The 18,469-nt window shown below is 47.8% G+C and overlaps 1 protein-coding gene across 1 annotated transcript in view; it reads left to right on the top strand.

The window, feature by feature from the left end:
• Positions 1-18,469, top strand: part of LOC132815876 (myosin-7B-like) — a 142,538-nt gene that overhangs the window by 52,774 nt on the left and 71,295 nt on the right. Inside the window, exons 20-28 of the mRNA XM_060825218.1 lie at positions 1,801-1,924; positions 2,793-2,929; positions 4,933-5,167; positions 7,179-7,421; positions 10,455-10,631; positions 11,865-12,010; positions 15,316-15,406; positions 16,793-17,182; positions 18,069-18,195. Of these exons, the coding sequence (XP_060681201.1) occupies positions 1,801-1,924; positions 2,793-2,929; positions 4,933-5,167; positions 7,179-7,421; positions 10,455-10,631; positions 11,865-12,010; positions 15,316-15,406; positions 16,793-17,182; positions 18,069-18,195 (1,670 nt within the window). The remainder of the gene's footprint in view (positions 1-1,800; positions 1,925-2,792; positions 2,930-4,932; positions 5,168-7,178; positions 7,422-10,454; positions 10,632-11,864; positions 12,011-15,315; positions 15,407-16,792; positions 17,183-18,068; positions 18,196-18,469) is intronic.

The raw sequence follows: 18,469 nt of genomic DNA, 5'->3' as shown, positions 1-18,469 counted from the left end.
CCCTTACCTGGTCTACACTATATGTGACTCCAAACCCATAGCAACGAGGTTGACTCTTACCTTCCCTCTGGGCTATTAGGGATTAGTAATAAATGCTGCCTTAGCCAGTGATAGCCTCGTCCTATGAATGAATTAAGAAAAACCAACTTCCTTAATCATCTTAAATGCAATTGGATCAGTCCTCCACCACGCTATACGCAAGACAACACCTTTGATAACAGGCAGAGGGAGCACAGCAGGTCAGGCAGCATCCAAGGAGCAGGAAAATCGATGTTTCGGGCAAAAGCCCTCCATCAGGAATCCTGATGAAGGGCTTTTGCCCGAAAGTTGATTTTCCTGCTCCTCGAATGCTGCCTGACCTGCTGTGCTTTTCCAGCACTACTCTAGACTCTGATCTCCAGCATCTGCGGTCCTCACTTTTGCCTCGGTAGAAGGAACAACATTACAATGTTCACTGAGGAAACTAAACTTGGCAAAGTCATCCATCATAAGGACATTACAAGGCTCCAGGATGATGTTAACGAGCAGAAGCATTGGCCAATGGATTCACCAAAGATGTGAATGCCTTAGAAAGGACATAAAGTTAGTGGTCAAGTGTTCTGTATTTTATTAGGGGAGTACAAAGGGTTTGTCGTTCAATACATTTAAGGCAATGACAGCCAAATGTCTAGTCTCTCAGGAAATCAAGAGGTGGAGGTATCAGGAGGGAGAGTGAGGTTAATGCCTGAGGAAAATTGAGTGATGGTTGTATGGCCTACACCTGCCATTTCCTGTGTTTCTGAGGGACTGTGCTCAGAAATGAATGCTGTGTTCTGGATGGGGTCTAAGCAGAGCCTGATACATCTGCAAAAAAATCTTCCACTGCTTTGTAATCCAGTCACATGAGACAGCTCTTTAAATTTTCTGTCACCACCAAAACTGGCCGATTTCCCAGCTCCGAGTCCGAAAAGCTCACTGCCCAGGACTCTCCAGAGTTTCAGTCATTCACTGACCATCAGATCCTACAGCTCTTACTCCAATCACTGCCACCACTGACATGTCTTCATCTGGAATCGAGAAAGCCTTCTGAAAATTCCGAGTCCAAAAGACTTAGAACAGAGATGAGGAGAAACTTCTTCACCCAGAGAGTGGTGGCTGTGTGGAATGCTCTGCCCCAGAGGGCAGTGGAGGCCCAGTCTCTGGATTCATTTAAGAAAGAGTTGGATAGAGCTCTCAAAGATTGTGGAATCAAGGGTTACGGAGATAAGGCAGGAACAGGATACTGATTAGGAATGATCAGCCATGATCATATCGAATGGCGGTGCAGGCTCGAAGGGCTGAATGGCCTACTCCTGCACCGATTGTCTATTGTCTATTGACTATTCTAGAAAACGCATCAATGAGAGAGTAAAATGAAACAAGGGTCTCAGTTTTCCCACTGTGCAGGCAGAACGGGGGGTCCTAATGTCAACTGGGGATTTTCTTCACTCAACCTATTCCTCAGGAACATTAGAGACCTTGGCAAAGCTGCCCTCTCCTGCCTCTATCATCGCTCCCTTCAAGGATTAGTGACTGACCACACTGAGTAGACCAAAAGAGCAGGATCTTTCCTCTGAAGGACACAGAGTGAGTGCCTTGGACTTTTATACAGCTTCCTTTGTTCTTTCTCCAGATACTAACCAACAGACCAGCTCTGGTGGGAGCTGACCCCCCCAGCATTGGGTCATTCCCTGTGTCATTCCAGCTTGCCCTTCCCGGCCTGCTATCCCCCCCGATACCCATCTCTTCACTTTGACCAAGCTGTGGATATGACTCTTACAGATACTGGATCTTGAACCCGAATATCCTGCCGAAGGGCACCTACGTGGACAGCAGGACAGCAGCAGAGGCCCTCCTGGCATCACTAGCTATCGATCGGAGTCAGTATCGCTTCGGGCACACCAAGGTGAGGGGAGAGCGTGGGCATCGGAACAATGGAGACGGCAATCACAGGCCCAGAAATGGCAGGGAAGGGTTCCAGTCGACCAAGTGGACCCCGGCGCGGTGTTAGCTCTCTTTCTCATTCACAGGATCTGGGCATCGCTGGCTGGGCCCAGTACTTATTGCCCGTCCTTAGTTGCCCGCTTGAGAAGGTGGGGGGGTGAGCTGCCTTCCTGAACTGCTGCAGTCCATCTGCTGTGGGTTGACCCACAATGCCCTTAGGGAGGAAATTCTGGGATTTTGACCCAATGACAATGACGGAACGAAGATATATTTCCAAGTTAGGATGGTGAGTGGCTTGGAGGGAAACTTGCAAGTGGTGGTATTGCCTTTATTCTCTCCCTAAAAGCTGTGGGAATCTAAGGATACAGAGTATCGGGCCCTGTTCCCTTATACACAGAAATAGGCCTAACTAATCCATACTGGTAGCCTTTTCACACCTCTCCCCATCTCACTCTATCAATAACAGTTTTGATTCCTGTTCCCCTTGCGGTAACTATGTTGATGAGGACATACTGTTCCAGCAATATCCACACAACAAGCCAAGTGAAGCAATTTTTGAAACAGGTTAGTCATGACCAGACAATATGTCTGACTTACTGATACCTGCATTCCTTATGTTTTCAAAGTCTGTTTTTTCACCTCACTCCCCCACCCCCCTCAGTCGGTGACCAAGGGTTAGACTGAAGCAGTTCCTTGTGTGCAGTTTAAGAATGACTGCGGTGGAGGCTGAGGGACACGTCGGCCAATGGCTGGGTAAAGGTGGGAGGGAAGGGGAAGACGATAAAGTAACCAGGGAGCGGCCTAAATGTTTGTCACTCCCTACCCAACAGGTGTTCTTCAGAGCTGGACTCCTTGGTCTGTTGGAAGAAATGAGAGACAAGAGGCTGGCTAAGGTTCTGACCCTGATGCAGGCCAAATGTCGAGGCATGTTGGCACGTTTGGAGTTTGCGAGGTTGGTTGAGATAAGGTAAGAGATGAGCGAGAGAGAGAATGACGGTAACCTGTTTGAACGGCAACTGGCAGCTTTGAACCAATCAGGGTTGAGAAGGGCATCGGAATCTTTGGAACTTCAACATCAAAGGATTACTTTGGTCTAATTGATTCCCAGATCCTGAAAGGATTTGCTGACGTGACATAGTCCTTTCCACCCAAAACAGGACAGACAAAAGTCTAGGCCATGCTCCATCCAGTCTCTGAATGAGCAGCCTATTGAATTCATACAAATCGGGGTCTTATTTCTTTCAATGGAACTTCATCCCTGACAGGAATGGCACTGGAATGATGTTCATCAATAATTCCCTAATTAGTGATAACCTTTACAATTCAGCCAATCAAAGCACTTCATAATTTGACAAACTGGTATTGCATCTTCCTTTAGCCTCTGCTGGCGATATTGTCATCTGAGATTTGGAGATCTGCTTGAAATGTATAAAATTCTAAAGGCGCTGGACAGATCGGAGGAAGGAAGGTTGTTTCCCCTGGGATGGAGTTTGAGAACCAGGGAACACAGATTGGGTAGACTGTTTAGGACTGAGATGAGGAAAGATAGTGAAATTCACTATTGCCAAATGCACTGGGGGAGGGGTGGGGAGGTTAAGTCTCTGAATATCTTCAAGAAAGAGAATTTTTAGATATTAAAGACATCAAGGTATTATAGACAGGAAACAAAATAGAGATAGGTAATCAGCCATGATCATGCTGAATGGTGTAGCAGGATCGTAGGGCAGAATGGTCTCCTCCTGCTACTCGTTTCTATGTAAAGTTCTCCTCACAGCTATGACTCCCCACCTCTGATGTATCTAAACCAATGATTCATTGTAACCCTGAAGGGATCGAAGGACATGGAGGAAAAGCAGGAACAGGATATCAGGTTGGATGATCAGCCAAGGTCATATTCAATGGTGGAGCAGGCTTGAAGGGCCGAATGGCCTACTCCTGTTCTTAGTTTCTATGTTTACCATCATCTTCTCAAGGAGAGCTAGGAACAGGCAATTGAAGCTGCTCCAGCCAGTGACACCCATGTCCCCAGAGAAAAATATTCCCACTCCCTTAGATTTCTGTTTGATGTTCTCTCTGTTATTTAAAATTTCCCCTGCCCTCTGACCTTCCTTCGTGTTCCACCTGACACATCCCCCCACCTTTTTCTCTACAGTATTAAACTCATCACATTCTCCACCTCTGCTCAGTCCTGATCAGACTTGAAACGTTAACTCTGTTTCTCTGTCCTCTGATGTTGCCAGACCGGCTGAGTTTCTCCAGCATTCTCTGTGTTTATGTTGGAAACTGATGTTTGTGACGTACGAGAAATGACAGATGATGTACCTCCCTGACCGTTCCGTTATTGTTCTCCTGAAGATTGATGTGGAACTTATCCACAAGGAGAGATTGAACAAACTCAGTTTATTTTCAATTGAACGTCAAAGGCTGATAGACATTTAGAAAACAGAGAAGGCAGGGATAGATTGGATAGTTGGAGTCTTTTCCCCAGGGGAGAAGCGTCAATTACCAGGGGACTGGGTTGTAAGGTACAAGGGGGCACATTTAAAGGTAATGTGAGAGGCAGGTTTTATTTTACACAGTGGGGGGGATAATTTCCATGGAATGTGCTGCAATAGGAGGTGGTGGAGGAGGATACAGTAACAATGTTTAAGAGGCATCCGATATATAAACAGGCAGGGAATAGAGGGAGACAGACAGTGTAGTAGCAAAAGGGTTTTAGTTTTGTAAAAGGTCATGTGTTGGCACAGTCCTGATGGGCTATACTGTTCTTTGTTCTTTCTCATTGTCAATACCACCACCCTCCCCCCTGAGTTTGTTCAGTCACTGGAACCTGTAGTTGGCCATTCAGCCCTTTAAGCATGCTATGCCAAGCAGCAAGATAGTGACTGATCTTTCTGTCAACTCCCTGAGGACTATCTTGACTCGACCCGCGTCCCATCTGGGATATTTCACCTTCATCGTCTTTTCCAGGGACACTATCCAGATCATCCAGAGAAACTTCCGGGCTTTCCAGAGGTTGAAGAAATGGAGCTGGATGAAGCTGTTTTACAAAATCAAACCCCTGCTGAAGTGTGCTGAGACAGAGAAACAGCTTCAGGAGCTGAAGGAATCGCTCGCAAAATCAGAGAGTATGAGGAAGGTGGTGGAATGCCAGCATCAGGAACTCATCAATCAGAAAGATGAGCTTCTGCAGCAACTACAGACCGTGAGCCGCCGCCCTTAGTTCCTTCTGTTTAATAGGAACCTTTGTGCTCATCAGAATGTAGCTCTGGTCCTGCATCTTCTCAGGATGGAATTGACTTTAACCCCGTTGACAATACTTGTGTGGATGTGAAAGATCCCGTAGTAGTGTTTTAAAGAAAGGAAAAGGAATCTCCCTCGCCCTCCCAGTGCCATGGCCCAATATCAATCCATCAAAAAACATTAAAAATAAACTGATCAATATCACATTGCTTTCGTTCAATAGAGTAATACATTTATGTGGACAGCACGGTGGCACAGTGGTTAGCACTGCTGCCTCACAGCACCAGAGACCCGGGTTCAATTCCCGCCTCAGGCGACTGACTGTGTGGAGTGTGCACATTCTCCCCGTGTCTGCGTGGGTTTCCTCCCACAGTCCAAAGATATGCCTATTCAGGTGAATTGGCCATGCTAAATTGCCCGTAGAGTTCGGTAAGGGGTAAATGTAGGAGTATGGGTGGGTTGCACTTCGTCGGGTCGGTGTGGACTTGTTGGGCCGAAGGGCCTGTTTCCACACTGTAAGTAATCTAATGTAATCACGGAAACAGAGTCTTCGGTCCAACTTAACCGTGCTGACCAGACATCCCAATCTGACCTAATTCCCTTTCTCATCATTTGACCCATATCCCTCTAACCCCTTCCGATTCATGCATTCATCCAGATGCCTTTTAAATGTTGTAATTGTACCTGCCTGTTTGTATAAGCTGATTCTGCTCAGTATCACATCACTGTGTTTTGGGGTCCACTGTGGGCAAATTGGTTGGAATATTTACGAAATTACATCAGCTGAGGCATCCTGTGGGCTTTACAAAACAGCAAGCCATCCACATCCTGAGAAATTGCCCAAATTTAAAAAAGTTAAAATATATACTTTTGATAGAATCTTTCTGATAAATCAAACGTTTAATCCCTTGAAGTGTTATTGGGCTACTCATCTGCTTTGTACACGTGCTAATGCAGCCCTGGTCTGAGGTTTGAGAAGGATATCTTTAACATTTCAGGCTCACATCATCTGGCAATCCAATGCATTCTTCACTCTGAGGCCTTGCATGAGATTTGAAACTCTTGTTGTGGTTTTACTTTGAGATTAAAATCTATTGACGTTTGGATTTGAGAATCACTGAAAAAAAGTTTTCTGTCTTGCACTTGTCAGGATAACTGACTAGAGTGCCAATTTAATTGAAAAAAACCAGGATTTATATTGCACGAGAGGAGGGTGTTGATTGTTTCGCAAGTGGACTCAAATGGTAGAGGTATTTCCATGGAGAACAATTAATTATGATTGATGAGTTAGTTTTAAATTTTAAACAAAGCCTGACTATTAAGTGTGAATCTGTAACTTTTAAAATTTAAAATTTTAAACAAAACCTAGCAGTCAATTATCAATTGTTTAAATTTTAAACAAAGCTTGGCAGTTAACTGTCAACTGTTTCAACTTTAAAATTTAAACAAAGCTTGGCAGTTAACTGTCAATTGTTTCAACTTTAAACTTTAAACAAAACTTGGCAGTTAACTGTCAACTGTTTCAACTTTAAACTTTAAACAAAACTTGGCAGTTAACTGTCAATTGTTTCAACTTTAAACTTTAAACAAAACTTGGCAGTTAACTGTCAACTGTTTCAACTTTAAAATTTAAACAAAACTTGGCAGTTAACTGTCAACTGTTTCAACTTTAATATTTAAACAAAGCTTGGCAGTTAACTGTCAATTGTTTCAACTTTAAAATTTAAACAAAGCTTGGCAGTTAACTGTCAATTGTTTGAATTGTAAATAAAGTTTGGTATTTTAATACATTCTCCATGGTAGTGCCTCTATCAGTCTTGCCAACTCTCACCCCATCTATTGTAAATGTTAGCTTTCTCCTTAAATCAATTTGTTTTTTGCAAATGGTCTCGATGAGTGCAGTAGATATCTGTAGAATTTATCTTGTAGGCTGTTCCATTTGCCTGACATTCCTCCTATTGAACTGTCTCCAGGATCAGGAAAACCTGGCCGATGCTGAGGAGAGGTGTGAGCTGCTGGTTAAGACCAAGAGACATCTGGAATCCAAAATCCAGGAGCTTCTGGAAGGTTTGGAGAGTCAGATGGAAATGAGCCAAGAGCTGGCCAATAGAAAGCGGAAATTGGAGGAGGAATGTGGGCAGATGAAGTCCAACATTGACACCTTGGAGAGTACTCTGAGCAAAATGAGCAAGGAGAAACGTGTAGCTGAAAACAAGGTACTGCCCACGAGTCAGATCCGCGGTTGGCTCTGCCAATGGATGAGGCTCTCTCTCAACCAGGAAATGAAATCTTTGGAAATTCTGGCTTCTAAAAACATTCAAGGGTTGGAGTTTATTGCCCCATTCTCTGTTGCCTTGTTCCAGCTGAATGGTGGATAGGCTACATCAGAGGGGTGGCACAGTAGCTCAGTGGTTAGCACCGCTGTCTCACAGTGCCAGGGACCCGGGTTCGATTCCAGCGATGGGTGACTGTCTGTATGGAGTTTGCAGGATTTCCCCGTGACTGCGTGGGTTTCCTCTCACAATCCAAAGATGTACAGGTTAGCTGAATTGGCCACGCTTAAATTGCCTCATAGTGTTCAGGGATGTGTAGGTTAGGTGCATTAGTAAATGTACAGCCATAGGTTCGGGGAATGGGTCTGGGTGAGTTACTGTTCGGAGGGTCAGTGTGGACTTGTTGGGCTGAAGGGTCTGTTTCCAAACTGTAGGGATTCTATACAACCTCAAACACAAGATCACATCTACACTCAGATCAGGTCAAGATGACAAATTCTGAGCATTTATGAAAAAAATTACACTTCTGTGACAATATAAAGGTCTACTTAAAAAGTTCTTGCCACACAAAAACAGGCCATTCAACCCAAATGGTCCATGCTGCCCCACACACTAGCTTCCTCTCCAATTCTTCATCTAAACTGTTAGAATACCTTCCTATTCCTCTGACCCTCACAGGTTTATCCCACTTCCCTTTGAAAACACTTCTATCTAAAACACATGACATGGTAGTGAGGTTTACGTTCGCACCATTCCCCGGGTCAAGTAATTCTATCTGAAATTCCCTTTTTGGATTCCCTAGTGACTACCTTCCATTTGTAACTCTAGCTCTGGCCTGTCTTGACTGTGCACCCCATTCCCCCCCCCCAGCCACATTATCTCATTGACGATGGTCGCCGTAGAAACAGAGTGTTCAATGCCAAACATCATGGAACAAATATAAAGTCGACTAAGTATGAGACCGTGACCGAGATAATCAATCACAGAACCTGTGGACATCGTGTCAAGGATTCATGTCTGTTGAATGTGTTTTAATGAGGACCTCTGTTAGGGAACTGGGACCTAGAACTAGGGATCACTGTTTCAAAATAAGGGCTCACCATTTATGTCAGAGATGAAAAATATTCTCTTTTTACACAGGGCAGTGAATCGTTGGAACCCTCTTCCTCAGCTGGCAGTGGAAGCAACATCTTTAAATATTTTTAAGTCAGGGGTAGGAAGAAGAACAGGCCGTCCAGCCAGTCGAGCCTTCCTCCACCTATTAATACCATCATGGCCTTTTTACCCAGCCTACCCCGACAGCCCTATGCGCCACTGGCAATCGGTAAACTGTCACTCTCTGTCTCAAACACACCCAAAGGCTGAACTTCCATTGGCTTCTGTGATCGAGGATTCCAAAAACTCTCTGAGGATAAGGGTGGCACGGTGGCGCAGTGGTTACTACCGCTGCCTCACAGCACCAGGGTCCCAGGTGTTCGTGTGGGGTTTGCACATTCTCCCTGTGTCTGTGTGGGTTTCCTCTGGGTGCTCCGGTTTCCTCCCACAGGTCAGGTGGATTGGCTATGCTCAGTTGCCCATAGTGTTAGGTGCATTAGTCAGAGGGGCAATGGATTTGGGTGGGTTACTCTTCAAAGGTTAGTGTGGACTGGTTGGGCCGAAGGGCCTGTTTCCACATTGTAGGGAATCTAATCTCATCATAAACAACAAAACAGAAACCTGAGGTGTAGAACAGCCCAGTCCTATTTCCAATTCTGATGTTCGTGAAGCAAATTAAAGTGATTCTAAACAATTGTATTTCCTGGTAGGAGCTTTTTAGGTAAATAATTTAAATTTATAAGCTGCCCTGAGTTGAATTTGCCTGCAATGCTAAGTCTGGATTTTTAGACAATGAAATCAATGACATACCCTTGGTACACTGATTACTGGACTCTGCTTATTCTGACAACAGCAACTTTAAGAACAAACTATTTCACCTGCTGCCTATTTTTCTAACTGTAACACAAACTTTGTTAGTTGCCAGAGCTAACTGTCTCAGATACCAAGTTATCCGATGAATTTCCATGTTCTGCTCCAGTAATTTATTCCAAGTGGTGATCATCGCTTGTGTTGACTGTTTGATTCTGATTTCAGACCATCTCACCCCATTTTTACAGCAACGGTGAAAGATACAGGGGGTGGGAGATGAGGGTATTTAACACGGGGTTCTGATATTTAACCCACTGCCTCCGAAGTGGTGGGAGCTAAAAGGAACATAGAACATAGAACATGACAGCGCAGTACAGGCCCTTCGGCCCTCGATGTTGCACCGACCTGTGAAACCAATCTGAAGCCCATCTAACCTACACTATTCCATTCTCGTCCATGTGTTTATCCAATGTCGACTACTATTTCAGGGAATGCATTCCACGCCCTTACTACTCTCTGAGTAAAGAAACCACCTCTGACATCTGTCCTATATCTATCACCCCTCAATTTAAAGCCACATCCCCTCGTGCTAACCATCACCATCCAAGGAAAAAGGCTCTCACTGTCCAGCCTACCTAACCGTCTGATTGTCTAATATGTCTCTATTAAGTCACCTCTCAACTTTCTTCTGTCTAACGAAAACTGCCTCAATTCCCTCAGCCTTTCCTCATAAGACCTTCCTTCCACACCAGGCAACATCCTGGTAAATCTCCTCGGAACCCTTTCAAAAGCTTCCACACCTTTCCTGTAATGAGGTGACCAACAGTTTTGTACAGCTGCAGCATGACCTTGTCACGCTGAAACTCAATCCCACTACTAATAAAAGCTAAACCGGGAATTAGGAATTGGGCTTGAGTTGAGAGATTCGCAGGGTTCTGGGTAAGGAGGAGGGCAGTGGGATTAATTGGCCATCTCTTAAAGAGTCGGCACAGGCAGTATGGGCTGAAAGGCCTCCTGTGTTGTAATATTCTGCCGAGTGACTCTCACCTGAAGCTCCGTCTTTGATTGAAGGTGGTAAATCTCACAGAGGAAACGTCAGAGATGAACGCGCTGATTGCGAAGTTGAGAAAAGAGAAGAATGCCCTTCAAGAAGCCCATCAGAATATTCTGGAAGATCTGCAAATGGAGGAGGAGAAGGTCAACAGTTTAAGCAAGGCCAAGGCGAAATTTGAACAGCAAGTGGAAGATGTAAGTGTAACCAAAGGGGCCATTATAAACGGGAAGGGGTGAGGAGGGGTATCCATGCCCAGAGAGGAAGAGAAATTGCTAAAGTCATTCACCCCATTTAACAACAAGCTGTCTTCTTTCCCAGCAAAGGCAAGATACAATCTGCCACAAAGCATGAGTTATTAGAGAGGGAAAAAATATCTCTGCAGATGCTGGAATCCAAAGTAGGCAGGCAGGAGGCTGAGAGAACACAGCAAGCCAGGCAGCATCAGCAGGTGGGGAATAGATGTTCGGGGTCCTAAAGAAGTATTACACCCGAAACATCGACTTCTCCCCTCATGATGCCTGGCTTGCTGTGTTCTTCCAGCCTCTTGCCTGCCTACCAGGGAATTATTCGGACAGGCCTTGGTCAAATAGGTAGATTTTAGTGAGTCACTCACGGGAGGGGAGAGAGAGAGAGAGTGGAAAGGTGTGTGAGGGAAGTTTTGAGCTTAAGCACAAGGGAGCTGAAGGAGCGCCCAACAATGTTGGAATGGTCAAAATTGGGAAGGTTAAAGAGGCCAGGGGAATATTTGGTTCCCTGGGACAGTCGAGCTGGGGGAGGTTACAGAGATCAGGAGGAGACACAGGCCTTTCCAATGTCAGGTGCTGATAGGTTAGATGGTTCGGCCTGAAAGGTAGGCCTCAAGGAGAAGAGAGGAGCAGGGAGGGTATTCTGGAATATGGGTCCCCAGGTACGACAGCCACCAGTCTGGGAACAATTCAACCCACCGGTGCTCAGAGACCAGAACAGGAGAAGCAGAGAGAGCACAGAGGGGTGTGGGGCTGGTGGTGATTGCAAGTATTTTAGAATCGAGATGTGCCCTGACTGGGAGCCAGACTGGGTCAGAGAACATGGAGGACGGGATAGAGTGATGGCTTGCCGTGCGAGTTCAGGGTTGGGTTGCTGAGATGTGCCCGACCTCAGTGGTTGGAAGGGCAGCCAGACAGCTTTGGAATTGTCAGTTCTGTAGGAAAACTGGATCAGGATTTGAGCGGCCGGTGAACTGATGCCAGACAATGGTGAAAAAGGAGGCAACTCACATGCCCTGTCGTTGGAAGTTCATTTGGGTTAAAAAAATAGGAAATACTCATGGAATGATGGAAAGCAGGAATTGAAATCCGGAAAGACCAGGGACACTCGACAGTCCTGGGTGAAACGTGCGGGGAATTCCTGAGGTGATCTGTTTGTAAACAATACTTCTTTCCCTGAAGATGGAAGTATCCCTGGAGGAGGAGAAGAAGATCCGTATGGAAATTGATCGATCCAGGAAGAAGTTGGAGGAAGATTTGAAACAGACTCTTGAGTCGGTGATTGACTTGGAAAGTAATAAAGTGCAAATGGAGGAAAAGCTGAGGAGGTAACCAGGGGACCGGGGGGGTAACCAGGGGTAACCGGGGGTAACCGGGTAGCCAAGGATAACGGAGTAACGGGGGGAACAGGGTACCCAGGGGTAACCAGGGGTAACCGGGGGGTAACTGGGTAGCCAGGAGTAACGGGGGGGAAAATGGTACCCGGGGTAACCAGGAGTAACCAGGGGTAACCGGGGGGTAACCGGGTAGCTAGGAATAATGAGGTGTACAGGGCACCCGGGGTAACCAGGGGTAACCGGGGGTAACCGGGTAGCCAGGAGTAACGGGGGGGGAGCAGGGTACCCAGGGGTAACAAGGAGTAACCAGGGTTAACCGGCGGGGTAACCAGGTAGCCAGGAGTAATGGGTGGAACAGGGCACCCAGGGGTAACCAGGAGTAACCAGGGGTAACCGGGGGTAACCAGGTAGCCAGGAGTAACGGGGGAATAGGGTATCCAGGGGTAACTAGGGAGAGCATCCTGTGGTTATAGGAAACTGGGATGGTCTCGTGTGAAGACCCTTGCTCCAATTTATGGGTTCATCCCCACTGTATCCATTTAACAATCCAGGATAACACAACACACCCTCTTCCACCGGAGAGTGGAGAATCTGTGGAACTCTTTACCACAGAAGGCTGTGGAGATGGGATCACTGAGTATATATAAAACAGAGATAGATAGGTTCTCGATTGTCAAGGGGATCAAAGGTCATGGGGAGAAAGGGGAAAATAGGGTTGAAAAATCTGTCTGCCATGATAGAATGGTGAAGCAGACTCGATGGACTGCATGGCCTAATTTCTGATCCTATGTCTTATTGCCTAGTAACAGCTTGTTCTATTAGACCATAAAACAAAGCGGCAGAAGTAGACCATTCAGTCCATCGGGTTAGCTCTGCCAGTCAGTGATATCTCAGCTGATCTGATAATCCTCAACTCTACTTTCCCAGATGTTCCCCATCACCCTCGATTCCCTTCCTGATTAAGTATCTAAACAAAATTAAAATCAATTAAATATCTGTCTGTCTCAATCTTGCATATACTTAAGGACACAGCCTTAGTAGCCCTCTGGAATAAAGAATTCCACAGATTCACTATCTTCTGAGAGAAGAAATTCCTCCTCATCTCCATCTTTAAAGGGTAACTCCTTATGCAGAGATGTTGCCCACTGGTCCCGGACTCTCCCCCCATCTCTCCACCTCTTACCTGGTCAGACCCCCTCAGGATCTTGTATGTTTATATAAGGTCTTCAGTCATTCTTCTAAACTCCAATGTGGACGGATCCAACCTTCTTAATCTCTCCTCATACGCCAGGCCCTCCATAACCACTTCTCTGCACTGTCTCCAATGCCAAGATATCTTTTCATAGACAAAGATACCCAAACTGTAGCCAGTATCCCAGCTGTGCTCCATTGGACTTGGGGTAGTGTTAGCCCCTGGTGTATACACTGCCTGGGCTTGGGGTAGTGTTAGCCTCTGGCGTATACTCTGCCTGGGCCTTGGGTAATGTTAGCCCCTGGTGTATACTCTGCCTGGGCCTTGGGTAATGCTAACCTCTGGTGTATACTCTGCCTGGGCGAGGGGTTGTGTTAGCCCCTGGTGTATACTCTGCCTGGGCCTTGGGTAATGCTAACCTCTGGTGTATACTCTGCCTGGGCCTGGGGTAGTGTTAGCCCCTGGTGTATACTCTGCCTGGGCCTTGGGTAATGCTAACCTCTGGTGTATACTCTGCCTGGGTGAGGGGTAGTGTTAGCCCCTGGTGTATACTCTGCCTGGGCCTGGGGTAGTGTTAGCCTCTGGTGTATACTCTGCCTGGGCCTGGGGTAGTGTTAGCCCCTGGTGTATACACTGCCTGGGCCTGGGGTAGTGTTAGCCCCTGGTGTATACTCTGCCTGGGCCTGGGGTAGTGTTAGCCCCTGGTGTATACTCTGCCTGGGCCTGGGTAGTGTTAGCCCCTGGTGTATACTCTGTCTGGGCCTGGGGTAGTGTTAGCCCCTGGTGTATACTCTGCCTGGGCCTTGGGTAATGTTAGCCCCTGGTGTATACTCTGCCTGGGCCTTGGGTAATGCTAACCCCTGGTGTATACTCTGCCTGGGCCTGGGATAGTGTTAGCCCTTGGTGTATACTCTGCCTGGGCCTGGGGTAGTTTTAGTCCCTGGTGTATACTCTGCCTGGGCGAGGGGTAGTGTTAGCCCCTGGTGTATACTCTGCCTGGGCCTTGGGTAATGTTAGCCCATGGTATACTCTGCCTGGGCCTTGGGTAGTGTTAGCCCCTGGCGTATATTCTGCCTGGGCCTTGGGTAATGTTAGTCGCTGGGGTATGGTCTGCCTGGGCCTTGGGTAATGTTAGCCCTGGTGTATACTCTGCCTGGGCCTTGGGTAATGCTAACCTCTGGTGTATACTCTGCCTGGGCGAGGGGTTGTGTTAGCCCCTGGTGTATACTCTGCCTGGGCCTTGGGTAATGCTAACCTCTGGTGTATACTCTGCCTGGGCCTGGGGTAGTGTTAGCCCCTGGTGTATACTCTGCCTGGGCCTTGGGTAATGCTAACCTCTGGTGTATACTCTGCCTGGGTGAGGGGTAGTGTTAGCCCCTGGTGTATACTCTGCCTGGGCCTGGGGTAGTGTTAGCCTCTGGTGTATACTCTGCCTGGGCCTGGGGTAGTGTTAGCCCCTGGTGTATACACTGCCTGGGCCTGGGGTAGTGTTAGCCCCTGGTGTATACTCTGCCTGGGCCTGGGGTAGTGTTAGCCCCTGGTGTATACTCTGCCTGGGCCTGGGTAGTGTTAGCCCCTGGTGTATACTCTGTCTGGGCCTGGGGTAGTGTTAGCCCCTGGTGTATACTCTGCCTGGGCCTTGGGTAATGTTAGCCCCTGGTGTATACTCTGCCTGGGCCTTGGGTAATGCTAACCCCTGGTGTATACTCTGCCTGGGCCTGGGATAGTGTTAGCCCTTGGTGTATACTCTGCCTGGGCCTGGGGTAGTTTTAGTCCCTGGTGTATACTCTGCCTGGGCGAGGGGTAGTGTTAGCCCCTGGTGTATACTCTGCCTGGGCCTTGGGTAATGTTAGCCCATGGTATACTCTGCCTGGGCCTTGGGTAGTGTTAGCCCCTGGCGTATATTCTGCCTGGGCCTTGGGTAATGTTAGTCGCTGGGGTATGGTCTGCCTGGGCCTTGGGTAATGTTAGCCCTGGTGTATACTCTGCTTGGGCGAGGGGTAGTGTTAGTCCCTGGTGTATACTCTGCCTGTGAGAATGCAGGCTGTGTGGAGCCCAGCTCTCGGGTAGGTTCAGTTGAATGCTTTCCTCTGCTCATTTCCAGGCGGGAGTTTGAGATCGGTGAGCTGCAGACAACTATCAGTGAGGACCAGAGTTTAATCTCAAAGCTGCAGAAGAGGCTGAAGGAGCTGCAGGTATTTACTTCACCCAGTACTTCACCAAGATGTTCCCAACTCAGGCCGTACTCACAGGCTGCAGCCCTGACACTACCCAGTAACCACTGTGACAACAAGGGACCGAGAGATTGAGTGTTTGAGACACTGAGGGGCTCTGAGGGGGAGGGTCTCTGAAGGGGAGGATCTGAGCGCATGAGGGCTATACGAGTGAGGGTCTGAGACAGTGAGAGACTGAGATGGTGAGTGACTGAGAGAATGTGTGTCTGAGAAAGCGAGGGACTGAGAGAGTGAGGTTCTGTGAGGGTGAAGGTCACACACACACACCCCAACCTAATCTAGTCCCACCTGCCAGCACCCGGTCCATATCCCTCCAAACCCTTCCTATTCATATACCCATCCAAATGCCTCCTAAATGTTGCAATTGTACCAGCTTCCACCACGTCCTCTGGCAGCTCATTCCATACACGTACCACTCTCTGTGTGAAAAACTTGCCCCTTAGGTCCCTTTTATATCTTTCCCCTCTCACCCTAAACCTATGCTCTCTAGTTCTGGATTCCCCCACCCTAGGGAAAGACCTTGTCTATTTACCCTCATGATTTTATAAACCTCTGTAAGGTCACCCCTCAGTCTCTGACGCTCCAGGGAAAACAGCCCCAACCTATTCAGCCTCTCCCTGTAGCTCAAATCCTCCAACCCTGACAACATCCTTGTAAATCCTTTCTGAACCCTTTCTAGTTTCACAACATCCTTCCTATAGCAGGGAGTCCAGAATTGTGTGCAATTATTCCAATGTCCTGTACAGCAATAACATGACCTCCCAACTCCTGTACTCAATACTCTGACCAATAAAGGAAAGCATACCAAACGCCTTCTTCACTATCCTATCTACCTGCAACTCTACTTTCAAGGAGCTATGAACCTGCACTCCAAGGTCTCTTTGTTCGAAAACATTCCATAAGTGTATAAATTCTGTCCTAATTTGCCTTTCCAAAATGCAGCATCTCACATTTATCTGTATTAAACTTTCTTAATTTATATAATTAAAATGACGCCAGCTTATGGTGACTTATACACATTTTTTTGTATTTTCATAAACATTTCTATCAATAAATTACTACTACACATGTTGCCCTCACACACAGGAGCAGCTTTTTCCTGCCATTATCAGAACCTCTCAAATATTAATTCTGATCTCTCTCTGTGCGGCAGTAACACTGTATTTTGCACTCTGTTCTGTTACCCTGATGCACTTTATATGTTACGATCTGCCTAAGTAGCACACAAAACAACACTTTTCACTGTATCACTGTACACGTGACAACAATGAATCAAACGCAGACATATGTAGATTCCTGTGTCACGGTGTGATCTGTTGCTGCTGTCGTTGTTGGATCCTGTTGCAGGGTCAAAACCAGGAGCTGACCGAGGAGTTGGAGAGTGAGCAGAGTGCGCGAGCGAGGAGTGAGCGGCAGCGAGCTGAACTCGAGCTCAGGGTCCAGGAGCTCACCCAGCAGCTCCAAAACGCCGGGGGCCAGAGCAGCTCACAGGCAGAGCTGACCAAGAGGCAGGAGGCAGAGTGCCAACGCCTACGCAGGGAGCTGGAGGAGAGCCGCCTGTGCCAGGAGAAGGCGGCAGCGGAACTCCAGAGGAAACAGCTGGGCACAGTGGGCGACCTGGAGGAGCAGGTCGAGAAGCTGCAGTACGCCAGACAAAACCTCGAGAAGGAGAAGCAGGCCATGAAAACCAACATGGACACGATGACTGCAAATATTGACCAACTCTCCAGAGCAAAGGTACCACAGCTCAGAGAGCTCAGGGCCAGCTATGTGGTCACCTGGCATCGGGTCCCACTCACAGACGGGACGGCAAGATATTACAGCCCAGTTCCACCGCTCACACAGTCACACAACAGCAGGGAAACACAGCATTCAGTCCAAAGTGTCCACCCCAACCACACTCCCAAACTCAACCAGTCCCACCTGCAAATGGAAAGTGCTGGAGGAACTCAGCAGGACTGGCAGCATCTGTAGAGACAGAAACAGAGTTACTGTTTCCAGTCCAGCATCAATCATCTCCTTCACTATTGTTTTGTGCAGGACTCCCTCAGTACTGACGCTCCAACAGTGCGGCACTCCCTCTGCACTGACCCTCTGACAGTGCGACACTCCCTCAGCTCTGACCCTCTGACAGTGCGATACTGCCTCAGCACTAACCCTGACAGTGTGACACTCCTTCAGCACTGACCCTCTGACAGTGTGGCACTCCCTCAGCACTGACCCTGTGACAGTGCGGCACTCCCTCAGTACTGACACTCTGACAGTGCGGCACTCCCTCAGCACTGACCCTCCGATGGTGCGGCACTCCCTCAGCATTGAACGTGTGACAGTGCAGCATTCCCTCAGCACTGACCCTCTGACCGTGCGTCACTCCCTCAGTACTGACCCTCTGACAGTGCGGCATTCCCTCAGCACTGACCCTCCGACAGTGCAGCACTCCCTCAGCACTGACCCTCCGACAGTGCGGCACTCCCTCAGCCCTGTGGTATGTTGTTGCCCTGGTTGATGTGCGGAAGTCACTGTGGTCGGGGTTTCTGATTGGTTGGATTCTCTACCCCCCACAAGCTAGGATGTGGATAGACTGTCACGGGCAGGTCTCACTGCGGAATTCCCTCTCTTTCAGGTTGAGTTTGAGAGACGTTGTCACGCACATGAGGCTGAAGCGAGAGACGCCAAATGCAAAGTGGAGGAACTTCAGAGTGAATTGCAAAACCTTCGAGCACACATGACAAGGACAAAATCTGAGGCAGGTGTGTGGAACGGAGGGAGTACGGCTTGGAGAGAGTCTGGGATCTGGGAGAAGTGGATCTGGGCTGTGGATGGCGAGCAGAGCAGACTGACGGGGAAATGTCCTCCCGCAGAATGAGGCTGTTCATCCCATTGAGGCCATGCTGGCCCTCGGCCAAGCAATCCCCCTCATCCCATCAATCCTCTCAATCACCATAGTCCCCTCCAATGACTCAGTTTCCATCAGACGTCTTTCCAATTCCCTGTTTGAAATTGATCGTTGCCTGTTGCCAACAC

Source organism: Hemiscyllium ocellatum, chromosome 5 (assembly GCF_020745735.1).
Source record: "Hemiscyllium ocellatum isolate sHemOce1 chromosome 5, sHemOce1.pat.X.cur, whole genome shotgun sequence".
NCBI lineage: Eukaryota > Metazoa > Chordata > Chondrichthyes > Orectolobiformes > Hemiscylliidae > Hemiscyllium > Hemiscyllium ocellatum.
The sequence above is the reverse complement of the archived record's forward strand: the minus strand, read 5'-3'. Positions and strand labels throughout refer to the sequence as shown.